We start from the raw sequence: 13,361 nt of genomic DNA on the forward strand, positions 1-13,361 counted from the left end.
CATTACGTCAGCCTGGTTACTACTGTATCTCAACACTATATATTCCTAGTTACTATCACAACACTATATCAGCCTGGTTACTATAGTAACACTATTTCAGCCTGGTTACTATTGTATCACAACACTATATCAGCCTGGTTACTATCACAACACTATATCAGCCTGGTTACTATTGTATCACAACACTATATCAGCCTGGTTACTATCACAACACTATATCAGGCTGGTTACTATCACAACACTATATCAGCCTGGTTACTATCACAACACTATATCAGCCTGGGTATTACTTTGTCACAACATGACGTCAGCCTGGTTACTACTGTATCACATCACTATATATGCCTAGTTACTATCACAACACTATATCAGCCTGGTTACTATAGTAACACTATTTCAGCCTGGTTACTATTGTATCACAACACTATATCAGACTGGTTACTTTCACAACACTATATCAGCCTGGTTACTACTGTATCACAACACTATATATGTCTAGTTACTATCACAACACTATTTCAGCCTGGTTACTATTGTATCACAACATTATATCAGCCTGGTTACTATCACAACACTATATCAGCCTGGTTACTATTGTATCACAGCACTATATCAGCCTGGTTACTATCACAACACTATATCAGCCTGGTTACTATCACAACACTATATCAGCCTGGTTACTATCACAACACTATATCAGCCTGGTTACTATCACAACACTATATCAGCCTGGTTACTATTGTATCACAACATTATATCAGCCTGGTTACTATCACATCACAACATTATATCAGCCTGGTTACTATCACATCACAACATTATATCAGCCTGGTTACTATCACAACACTATATCAGCCTGGTTACTATCACAACACTATATCACCCTGGTTACTATCACAACACTATATCAGCCTGGTTACTATCACAACACTATATCAGCCTGGTTACTATCACAACACTGAATCAGCCTGGTTACTATCACAACACTATATCAGCCTGGTTACTATCACAACACTATATCAGACTGGTTACTATCACAACACTATATCAGCCTGGTTACTATCACAACACTATATCAGCCTGGGTATTACTGTGTCACAACATTATGTCAGCCTGGTTACTACTGTATCACAACACTATATCAACCTGGTTACTATCACAACACTATATCAGCCTGGTTAGTACTGTATCACAACACTATATATGCCTAGTTACTATCACAACACTATATCAGCCTGGTTACTACTGTATCACAACACTAAATCAGTCTTGTTTCTACTGTATCACAACACTATATCAGCCTGGTTACTACTGTTTTGCAACACTATGTCAGCTTCGTTACTATATCAACACTATATCAGCCTGGTTATTACTGTATCACAGCACTATATCAGCTTCTTTACTACAATAACACTATATCAGCCTGGTACAACATCGACCCTGTTAGTATCCCACAACAATAACATATATTTTTACAGAATCCAGAAGTAGTAGCAGCTGGGGATGAAGCTGCTCCACTGGGACGGGCAGCCTGGAAAAGCGCTATGTTAGTGTCCCACAACAACAACATTTTCCAATCATTTCTGAACATAGAGAACATATATTGTACATCCTAATGGGCTCACCTGGAGCAGGTGTGGTTGAGCGAGAAGGTTGGACCTGTTGAGAAACAGAGGCTTTTGGTTCCACAGCAGGCACCACTGATTCTTTAGGCTGCCCAGGTTGATCTGGTTCCTGTGGCTGCCCAGGCTGATCTGGTTCCTCTGGCTGCCCAGGTTGATCTGGTTCCCCTGGCTGCCCAGGCTGATCTGGTTCCCCTGGCTGCCCAGGCTGATCTGGTTCCCCTGGCTGCCCAGGCTGATCTGGTTCCTCTGGCTGCCCAGGTTGATCTGGTTCCCCTGGCTGCCCAGGTTGATCTGGTTCCCCTGGCTGCATAGGCTGATCTGGTTCCCCTTGCTGCTCATGTTGATCTGGTTCCTCTGGCTGCCCAGGCTGATCTGGTCCCCCCCGCTGCCCAGGCTGATATGGTTCCTCTGGCTGCCCAGGCTCATCTGGCTCCATACGGGGGGCCTGCACCATTATAGGGGAGTTTGTCACCATAGGGGGTATTACAACTCGAAAAGGGAGGCCAGGTAACCCTGGAGGCCCCAGTGGGCCGATGGGTCCTACCAGCCCACGAGGTCCCTCTGTTCCTGAGGATCCATCTTGGCCTCTCGCCCCCTGAGGGCCTTGGGCTCCCTGAGGACCAGCCTGTCCATCTCTGCCCACCAGGCCCTGAGCTCCAGGTTCTCCCTTCTCCCCTGAGGTCCCAAGCCGACCCCCAGAACCCCTGTAGCCTTTAGGACCGAGGCTTCCCAGGGCCCCTGGGTGCCCCTTCAGCCCTGCCACCCCTGGGGGGCCATCAGAACCCTTCTCTCCTTTAGGGCCCTGCAGCCCCGCCACCCCCTTGTCCCCTCGCTCCCCCTTCTGACCCTGCTGGCCTATGGGCCCCTGAAGTCCCTTGTCGCCTCTGGCCCCCCTTGGTCCCGGAGGACCTGAAACACAGGAGGGGAACATTCTATTACACACATATACAGTATATCACAAAAGTGAGTACACCCCTCATATTTCTGTAAATATTTGATTATATCTGAAGAAATGAAGAAATTACACTTTGCTACAATGTAAAGTAGTGAGTGTACAGCTTGTATAACAGTGTAAATGTGCTGTCCCCTCAAAATAAAACAACACACAGCCATTAACAGGAAGCCATTGTAGAGTGGCTAGTACTGGAGTAATATGATCAACTGGCAACAAAAGTGAGTACACCCCTAAGTGAAAATATCCAAATTGGGCCCAAAGTGTCAATATTTTGTGTGGCCACCATCATTTTCCAGCACTGCCTTAACCCTCTTGGGCATGGAGTTCACCAGAGCTTCACAGGTTGCCACTGGAGTCCTCTTCCACTCCTCCATGACGACATCACGGAGCTGGTGGATGTTAGAGACCTTGCACTCCTCCACCTTCCGTTTGACGATGCCCCACAGATGCTCAATAGGGTTTAGGTCTGGAGACATGCTTGGCCAGTCCATCACCTTTACCCTCAGCTTCTTTAGCAAGGCAGTGGTCGTCTTGGAGGTGTGTTTGGGGTCGTTATCATGTTGGAATACTGCCCTGCGGCCCAGTCTCCAAAGGGAGGGGATCATGCTCTGCTTCAGTATGTCACAGTACATGTTGGCATTCATGGTTCCCTCAATGAACTGTAGCTCCATGACACTCCCACCACCATGCTTGACTGTAGCCAAGACACACTTATCTTTGTACTCCGTACTCATACGTCTATTTCCCAAAGACAACCTCTGGATATGACGCTGAGCACGTGCACTCAACTTCTTTGGTCGACCTTGGCGAGGCCTGTTCTGAGTGGAACCTGTCCTGCTAAACCACTGTATGGTCTTGGCCACCGTGCTGCAGCTCAGTTTCAGGGTCTTGGCATTCTTCTTATAGCCCAGGCCATCTTTATGTAGAGCAACAATTCTTTTTTTCAGATCCTCAGAGAGTTCTTTGCTATGAGGTGCCATGTTGAACTTCCAGTGACCAGTCAGTATGAGGGAGTGTGAGAGCGATGACACCAAATTTAACACACCTGCTCCCCATTCACACCTGAGACCTTGTAACACTAACGAGTCACATGACACCGGGGAGGGAAAATGGCTAATTGGGCCCAATTTGGATATTTTCACTTAGGGGTGTACTCTTGTTGCCAGCGGTTTCGACATTAATGGCTTTGTGTTGAGTTATTTTGAGGGGACAACAAATTTACACTGTTATACAAGCTGTACACTCACTACTTTACATTGTAGCAAAGTGTCATTTATTCAGTGTTGTCACATGAAAAGATATACTCAAATATTTACAAAAATGTGAGGGGTGTACTCACTTTTGTGATATATATATATATATATATATATATATATATATATATATATATATATATATATATATATATATATATATATAAAATGTGGCAGACCAGGGGTTGGGTCAAAGCGTTTACGCAGATCAGACACGGACAGAGTAGGATTAGCTCAGTTTCAAAGGTGTTTATTAAAATAATAGTCCAAAAGAAAAGGTCCAGCAGTTGGAACCATCACCTCGACGAGTCTCCCCCTGGTGGCTGACCTGCTGTACACCCCCCCCCCGTCATCAGTGCAACGTATGTCTCCCTTCTCCATAGGGCATCCGCGTTTCCATGCTTCACCCCTGACCTGTGCACAACAGAAAAATAAGCATTGAAGGGACAAGAACCACCTGGTGACCCGATTGTTTGAGTCCTTTCCCCTGGTCTTCCAAACCAGGAGAGCATGGTCCGTGACCAGGGTGAAGTGGGTACCTAACAGATAATACTTGAGAGTGTCAAGCGCCCACTTCACCGCTAGACACTCTTTCTCAACAATAGAGTACTTTTCTTCTCAATGAACCAGCTTTCTTCTGATGTACATGATGGGGTGCTCCTCCCAATCGTGTATCTGGGACAGAACGACCCCTAGTCCCATATCACATGCATCCGTCTGGACCAACATCGGCACCTGGAAATCGGGCGTTACGAGAATCGGATGGGAGCACAGCGCTTCCTTCAGACGTCTGAATGCTGCTTCTGTCTCGTCCGTCCATTTCACTGTTTTCAGGAGGCGGGCCCTGGTTAGATCAGTGAGAGGGGAAGCTAAAGCTGCAAAGTTGGGGATAAACCGGCTATAGTATCCTGCCAGTCCCAGGAAGGACTTGATCTGTGTCTTGGTGTGTGGAACGGGCCAGTCACGTACCGCATGAACCTTCCTCTCCTGGGGCTTGACGTTCCCCTGTCCGATCAAATAACCAAGGTACTCCACCTCCACAAACACTAGTTTGCATTTTTTGGGGTTCGCAGTCATCCCGGCTTGTCTGAGTGCGTCCAGCACCGTCTGGAGGCACATCAGGTGCTCTTCCCAACCTTGGCTGTGGATGATGATATCATCCAGATATGCTGCTGCGTACTGCTGGTGTGGTCGAAGTACTTTGTTCATCAGTCGCTGGAATGTGGGCGGGGCTCCGTGGAGTCCAAACGGGAGCACCCGGTACTGATACAACCCGTCTGGTGTCGAAAACTCCGTCTTCTACCGGGAGGAGGCTGCCAACGGTACCTGCCAATATCCTTTGGTCAGGTCAAGGGTACTGATGTACTGGGCCTTTCCCAATCGGTCGATGAGCTTGTCCACCCTCGGCATGGGGTAGGCGTTGAACAAGCTTATGTCGTTCACACCCCGGAAATCATTACAGAAGCGCAGGCTACCATCCGGTTTGGGCACCAACACAATGGGGCTGCACCATGCACTGTGAGACTCTTCAATGACCCCCATCCTCAGCATAGCCTCCTCTTCCTGTTTCCAATATGGCCTCTTTCGTACCGTTTCCCCTGGCCGGGTACGGATGTGGTGTTCAATGAGGGTTGTGCGGCCCGGCTTCTCGGAGAACACTGCTGTGTTCCCGATCGATGAGCTCCCTGAACTCTTGCTTCTGGGCTGGGTCGAGGTCCTCATTGCTTGGCACCACCACTGGTACCGTTGGCATCCTGGGTCCCGACCATAACACGGCCAAGGCTGTCCTCTCGTGCCACTTCTTCAACAGGTTCACGTGGTAAATCTGTTGGGGTTTCTGTCTCCCCAGCTGCCGTATGCGGTAATTAACAGGTCCCAGCTTCTCGATCACCTCGTATGGCCCGTGCCATGTTGCCAGGAACTTACTGTCGGTCGTGGGGATTAAGACCAACACCCTGTCTCCCACGTAGAATTCTCGGGGGTGGGCTCCCCGATTTTAAACCTGGGCTTGGGCACGTTGGGCCTTCTCCATATGTTCCCTCACGACTGGCCATATGGCTGTCATCCGCTCCCTCATCGTCTCCACGTTCTCTACCACGCTGCGTAAGGGGGTCGTTTGGGCTTTGGCGAGGTCCAGTAGGCCTTGTGGCCTCCTCCCGTAGAGGAGTTCGAAAGGGGAAAACCCAGTGGAGGACTGGGGTACTTCTCGGATTGAGAACATTAGGTGGGGTAGTAGCTGGTCCCAGTTCTTCCCGTCCTGCTCGATGACCTTCCGCAGCATTTGTTTGAGCGTTTTATTTAACCGCTCGATGTGCCCATCCATCTGCGGGTGGAAAACGGAGGTCCAGATCTACTTGATCTGCAGGAGGGCACACAAATCTTTCATTAGGCGGGACATAAACTCTGTAACTTGGTCTGTCAGGATCTCGTTCGGGATGCCCACCCGGCTAAAGAGGTGGAACAGCTCCTGGGCGATTCCCTTGGATACTGCCGCCCGTAGGTGAATGGCCTCGGGATACCGGGTGGCATAGTCCACTATTACCAGGATGTACTGGTGTCCTCGTGCTGTTTTTACCAGGGGTCCCACTATGTCCATGGCGATGAGTTCAAAGGGCACCTCGATGATCGATGGAAGTGTGCCTTTGGGGCAGTCATTTGATACTTCGGGCAGCTGCGACAGTAATCTTCCATGGCCCTCTTCATCTCGGGTCAGTGAAACCGGCGGCGATCTGTTCCCGGGTCTTGTCCATTCCCAGGTGCGCCCCCAATAGGTGGGCCAGCTGAAGAACGGTTCCCACGTACCGTCTGGGCAGAAACAATACCTCTCGAAGTTCCCCCTGTTGGTGCGACACCTGATACAAAAGGTTATTCTTGATTTGGAAATGGGGGAATTACCAGTCATTCACCCCGCAAGTAGCTGTCCATCCACCGCTATCACTTGGGCTGCAGCGGCTTTCAAGTTAGGATCCTCCCACTGGGCCGTCCCGAATTGTCCCATTTGGCCCCCAGGGGATGTCTCGACTGGCCCCTCGAAATCGAGGAGGGGGAGGCTGGGCTCTTCTTCCCGTGGTTCCCCAAGGGGGTCAAGTTCCGGCACCCCCTCCGACTCTGACTCCAGACACATAGATACAGGTTGATCAACCATTTGCTTCCGGGCCGCATAGGTGATGGGTCGTCCACGCTCTTGTCTTCGGCCGGCTCGTACCTTCTTCCTCAGCTCGTGCCCCCACAGGGCCACGAAACAGAGGACAATCTCGTCCCACTAGGAGAGGTACAAAACTCTGATACTGCACCCACCATCATCTGGCAGTTCCCTTGTGGCGTCACGATGTTGGCCCATATGGTTGGATACCGCTTTGTGTCCCTGTGAACACAGGAAATGGACATCTTCCTACCACGTTCAGTATCCTGGTTCAACGGGTCACCGACTCAGCCCGGCTTCCACTCAGCAGGGCCTGAGTGTTCTGATGCATCTCCACTGCTTCCAGGAGACCCTCCAAGGTCTGGGGAGTGCATAGACTTGCTGCCCTCTTCATGTCGTGGGGTAGTGCCCGTAGGACGTGATCCAGGACCACTTTGTCTAGGATGGAGAGGGTGGATACGTCGGTTAGGAGCCATCCCCTGGTGACGCGCAGTAGGTTGCTCATCTGGGCTCGGGGGGATGCGTCGGCTACGAACCTTCAGTCATGGAATAGTTGAGCCCGATGGGCCAGGCTGTACCCGTAGTGGCTGAGTATCTCCCGTTTGAGTCCGTCATAGTTAGCCGCCTGTTCATCGTTCAGGTCCCAATACGCCTTTTGGGCAGTCCCACTTCTGCCCACTTCTGCCATCCTTCCCGTAGAGCTGTCCGTTCAAACGTACAGAGGTAGGTTTCGATGTCTTCATCTTCTGTTAGCTTGATTAACCTGTTAGGGCTAGGGGGCAGCATTGACACGGCTGGATAAAAAACATACCCGATTTAATCTGGTTACCACTCCTACTCAGTAACTAGAATATGCATATACTTATTACATATGGATAGAAAACACCCTAAATTTTCTAAAACTGTTTGAATGGTGTCTGTGAGTATAACAGAACTCAAATGGCAGGTCAAAACCTGAGAGATTCCTTTACAGGAAGTGGCCTGTCTGACCATTTCTGGAACTTCTTTGCCATCTCTATCATTTACTAAGGATCTCTGCTCTAACGTGACACTTCCCACGTCGTCCATAGGCTCTCAGAGCCCGGGAAAAAAGAGAATGTCGTCATTCCAGCCCCAGGCTGAAACACATTATCGCCTTTCTCAAGTGGCCCATCAAGAGACACTAGCTTATGCGCGTGACCCCGACCGCCCCCGCCTTTGGGATTTTTTCCTCTGTTTGCCGAAAAGGAGATTCCCTGTCGGAATTTTATCGCTTTTTCACGAGAAAAATGACGTAAAAATTGATTTTAAACAGCGGTTGACATGCTTCGACGTACGGCAATTGAATACTTTGAATTTTATTGTCAGGAATTGCGCCAAGCGCGCGACACTTCTTTACTATTTCGGATAGTGTCTGGAACGCACGAACAAAACGCCGCTATTCGGATATAACGATGGATTATTTTGGACCAAACCAACATTTGTTATTGAAGTAGACGTCCTGGGTGTGCATTCTGACGAAGACAACAAAAGGTAATGACATTTTTATAATAGTAAATATGATTATGGTGAGTGCTAAACTTGCCGGGTGTCTAAATAGCGAGCCCGTGATGCCTGGGTTATGTACTTAGAATATTGCAAAATGTGCTTTCACCAAAAAGCTATTTTAAAATCGGACATATCGAGTGCATAGAGGAGGTCTGTATCTATAATTCTTAAAATAATTGTTATGCTTTTTGTGAACGTTTATCGTGAGTAATTTAGTAAAATGTTAGCGAATTCCCCGTAAGTTTGCGGGGGTATGCTAGTTCTGAACGTCACATGCTAATGTAAAAAGCTGGTTTTTGATATAAATATGAACTTGATTGAACAAAACATGCATGTATTGTATAACATAATGTCCTAGGGTTGTCATCTGATGAAGATCATCAAAGGTGAGTGCTGCATTTAGCTGTCTTCTGGGTTTTGGTGACATTATATGCTGGCTTGAAAAATGGGTGTCTGATTATTTCTGGCTTGGTACTCTGCTGACATAATCTAATGTTTTGCTTTCGTTGTAAAGCCTTTTTGAAATCGGACAGTGTGGTTAGATTAACGAGAGTCTTATCTTTAAATGGCTGTAAAATAGTCATATGTTTGAGAAATTGAAGTAATAGGATTTTGAAGATTTTGAAAATCGCGCCACAGGCTGGCAGTGGCTGTTACGTAGGTGGGACGAATTCGTCCCGCCGGTCCCATAGAGGTTAAAAACTCGTTTGGATGTAATTCAGCAGACGCTCCTCCTTGTAGTTTCCTGATTTCCTCATTGAGGTGGACGTTTTGTAGCCGCTGTTCCTCCAGCGTTCGTTCCTGAACCGCCTGTTGGGCTTGTTGGACCCGGATGAACTGAGCTATCAACTCGTCCATGCTGATGCTGCGTAAACGTCAACCCTGATCTGACCACGATTTCAGAATGCCCGCATTCCCACCACTTGTGGCAGACCAGGGGGTTGGGTCAAAACATTTACACTGATCATACATGGACAAAGTAGGATTAGCTCAGTTTCAAAGGTGTTTATTAAAATAATAGTCCAAAAGAAAATAATAGGTCTCCCCCAAGAGACCCTCCCCGGGATACCGTCTTCTGAGCTCTGGGTCTTGCTGTATCCTGTGGGGATCAAAAACTGAACTCCCTCCTGTTACCTCTGGTACCGTCCTCAACTATACGGGAGTCCTTTCGTCCCCCAGTCTCTCTCCTGTGTGCTGCCCTTCAGGCAGCTTTATGGGACTTGTACAGCTGGTGAGCAATCAGCCCCTGATTACTCACCAATCCCCAATCAGCCCCAATTAGTCCTGTCCGGAGAGCCCGTCGAGACCTGGCACGTCCAGCAGATGGAGCCATCGCCTCTTGATGTATACTCCGTCTGTCACCAGGCCTCGACGAGTCTCACCCTGGTGGCTGACCTGCTGTATGCCACAATATATACAATACCAGTCAAAGGTTTGGACACAACTACTCATTCAAGGATTTTTCTTTATTTGTATTATTTTCTACATTGTAGAATAATAGTGAAGACACCAAAACTATGAAATAACACATATTGAATCATTTAGTAGTCAAAAAGTTTTAAACAAATCAAAATATATTTTATCTTTGAGATTCTTCAAAGTAGCCACCCTTTGCCTTGATGACAGCTTTGCACACTATTGGCATTCTCTCTACCAGCTTCACAAGGTTGTCACCTGGAATGCTTTTCCAATAGTCTTTCCCACATATGCTGAGCACTTGTTGGCTGCTTTTCCTTCACTCTGCGGTCCAACTCATCCCAACCCATCTCAATTGGGTTGCGATCGGGTGATTGTGGAGGCCAGGTTATCTGATGCAGCACTCCATCACTCTCCTTCTTGGTCAAATAGCCCTTACATAGCCTGGATGTGTGTTTTGGGTCATTGTCCTGTTGAAAAACAAATGATAGTCCAACTAAGCGCAAACCAGATGGGATGGCGTATCGCTGCAGAATGCTGTGGTAGCCAAGCTGGTTAAGTGTGCCTTGAATTCTAAATAAATCACAGACAGTGTGATCAGCAAAGCACCCCCACACCATCACACTTCCTCCTCCATGCTTCACAATTGGAACCACACATGCGAAGATCATCCATTCGCCTACTCTGCGTCTCACAAAGACACGGTGTTTGGAACCAAAAATCTCAAATTTGGTCTGAATGAACAGATTTCCACCGCTCTAATGTCCATTGCTCGTGTTTATTGGCCCAAGCAAGTCTCTTCTTCTTTTTGGTGTCCTTTACAATAATACAACTGATTGGCTCAAATCCATTAAGAAGGAATAAATTCCACAAATGAACTTTTAACAAGGCACAGCTGTTATTTGAAATGCATTCCAGGTGACTACCTCATGCAGCTGGTTTAAAGAATGCCAAGAGCATGCAAATCTGTCATCAAGGAAACTTTGAGTTATTTTTATTAACCTTTATTTAACTAGGCAAGTCAGTTAAGAACAAATTCTTATTTTCAATGACAGCCTAGGAACAGTGGGTTAACTGCCTTGCTCAGGGGCAGAACAACAGATTTGTGCCTTGTCAGCTCAGGGATTTGATCTTGCAACCTTTCGGTTACTAGTCCAACACTCTAACCACTAGGCTACGCTGCCACCTCCAATATAAAATTGATTTTGATTTTGATTTGTTTAACACTTTTTTGGTTACTATATGATTCCGTATGTGTTATTTCATAGTTGTGATGTCTTCACTATTATTCTACAACGTAGAAAATAGTAAGAATAAAGAAAACCCTTGAAGGAGTAGGTGTGTCCAAACTTTTGACTGGTACTGTATATGAACTTGTAGGGTGGTGAAGATGGTGATGATTACTATAGTAGTATTATATAATACTATTATTATATGTATAGTATTCTATATATTACCCTGTAGGATGGTGAAGTTGGTGATGATTACTATAGTAGTATTATATAATACTATTATTATATGTATAGTATTCTGTATGTAACCCTGTAGGAGGGTGAAGTTGGTGATGATTACTATAGTTGTATTCTATATAATATTATAATTATATGTATAGTATACTATATATTATCCTGTAGGTTGGTGAAGTTGGTGATGATTACGATAGTATTATTATATATAATAGTATTATTATATTATAATATACTATTCGTTACCCTATCGGACAGTGAAGTTGGTGATGATTATTATAGTTGTATTATATACTGTATAATAGTAGTAATAAATGTATAGTATACGATATATTACCCTGTAGGATGGTAAAGTTGCTGATAACTACTATAGTATTATTGAATTTAATAGTATTGTCATCTGTATAGTATGCTATCTATTACCCTGTAGGATGGTGAAGTTGCTGATGAGTTGGGATTGTTTTCTGTCCACCATCTTCATCTCCTCCATAAAGACCGACAGGTTGTTGATCTCCCTGTCCAGCCTGTCCGTCAGCTCATCCTGCTGGGCTCGGAGCTCCAGCCCGGCCCCTTGGACCTCCGCTACACTACCATTCAGCCCCAACAGCAGGTCAGAGTGGTGAGTCACCGTCTCAGCACAGGTGCGCAGGCTGTTCAGTTCAGAGCTGATTATTCCCAGGAGCTGATTGGCAAAGCTGAAGTTCCCCGTTACGCGGTTGATGTCCCCCTCGTGGCTGTCGAGGCGTGCCTCCATCTCGTCAAAGCGTGAGGAGGTGGTGTTTTCGTGGTCTTTCTGCTGGTCCTCGAAGAGGCGCAGGCTCTGCTTGTGTCCCTCAGTCAGGAAGGAGGTGTTCTTGATCTGATTGATCAGAGTGTTCAGCTGCAGACCCATGTCCTCCAGCACCTCCCCATTGGACTGAGCCAAGGCCGAGTTATTGGCTGTCAACACCTGCAGGTTCTGGACCTTCTCTCTCAACCAATCAGTGTCCGCCTGGGTCTGTCTGGCTGTCTGCTGCAGGCCCTGTAAATAATAATAATAATCATCGTCATCATTATAAACATCATCATTAGTATTATAATAACACTAATCCTAATGACTACAGTGTGGTGTGGTGTGGTCAGGGTTAGGAGTGGTATCTCAATCCCACATGAAAGTTGTTCTTCAGTCTCTGCACGGCCTGTCCTGCATCCTCCACACTGCGCTGCAGGGCACTGAGTAGACGGCCCCGCTGAGCCTGTGTCCTGTTCAGACTACTGATATCCACCTGGAAAACATAGTTATATATCATTAGGGGCACTTTGATTGAAGCTATATATTAATAGTAGGCTTTGACTGAAGCTATATTTTAATAGTAGGCATTGATTGATGCTCAATGTTAAATTAAAACCATAATATCTAAGCAAAAATGTGACCCGATTCAGAAAACTAGGCGTATGTCGTAAGTCACGACTTCACAGGAGAGCCGTTTGAACGTAAAAAATATATTTTCATCAAAATGCATTTTTTGGCAGAAATGCCTTCTCGAACATGTGAACTTTCATGTCCCTTAATATCAAACTTGAATGCTATCTGTAAATACAAATAAAATTGTTAAAATACAAGCCTAGTTGGTTTACCCACAGAAAGAGTGAGCAACCTTCCCATTAGCCACGATTGGCTGAGATAATGAGTGGGCTGGACATGCCGGGAGATGAGTTTGGATTAGTCTGCCATATAGCAGGCTTCTGTCTATTGGAGCTGGTCAGTATGTCTAGGTAATTGTGTCGAACGCGGCTTTAAAAAAAAAATGTGCGTAGTAAATCTGCATAAACCTAATATCAAGTTTCAAGTGTACTGTTTACTAGCTAACTTTAGCTGGCTGGCTCGCTAGCTAACGTTATGTGTATGATCTTGTTGTTCGTATCTCAGACACATTTGCTTGACTAGTTATAGCCATATAACATGGTTGGTTAGCTACCTCCAGATTCATGCAGGGT

General features: G+C 46.5%; 1 protein-coding gene across 3 annotated transcripts in view; it reads right to left on the bottom strand.

Annotated features, from left to right (window-relative positions):
- LOC106592074 (collectin-12) overlaps positions 1-13,361 on the bottom strand; it is a 133,729-nt gene that overhangs the window by 32,177 nt on the left and 88,191 nt on the right. For 2 of the 3 annotated variants that reach the window (XM_045694578.1, XM_045694577.1), the window contains exons 6-8: positions 12,533-12,649; positions 11,808-12,405; positions 1,626-2,534 (exon numbers count right to left, since the gene is read on the bottom strand). In XM_045694578.1, the coding sequence (XP_045550534.1) occupies positions 1,626-2,534; positions 11,808-12,405; positions 12,533-12,649 (1,624 nt within the window). The remainder of the gene's footprint in view (positions 1-1,625; positions 2,535-11,807; positions 12,406-12,532; positions 12,650-13,361) is intronic. The other variant, XM_045694579.1, reaches the window with a different exon arrangement.

Source organism: Salmo salar, chromosome ssa14 (assembly GCF_905237065.1).
Source record: "Salmo salar chromosome ssa14, Ssal_v3.1, whole genome shotgun sequence".
NCBI classification, from domain to species: domain Eukaryota; kingdom Metazoa; phylum Chordata; class Actinopteri; order Salmoniformes; family Salmonidae; genus Salmo; species Salmo salar.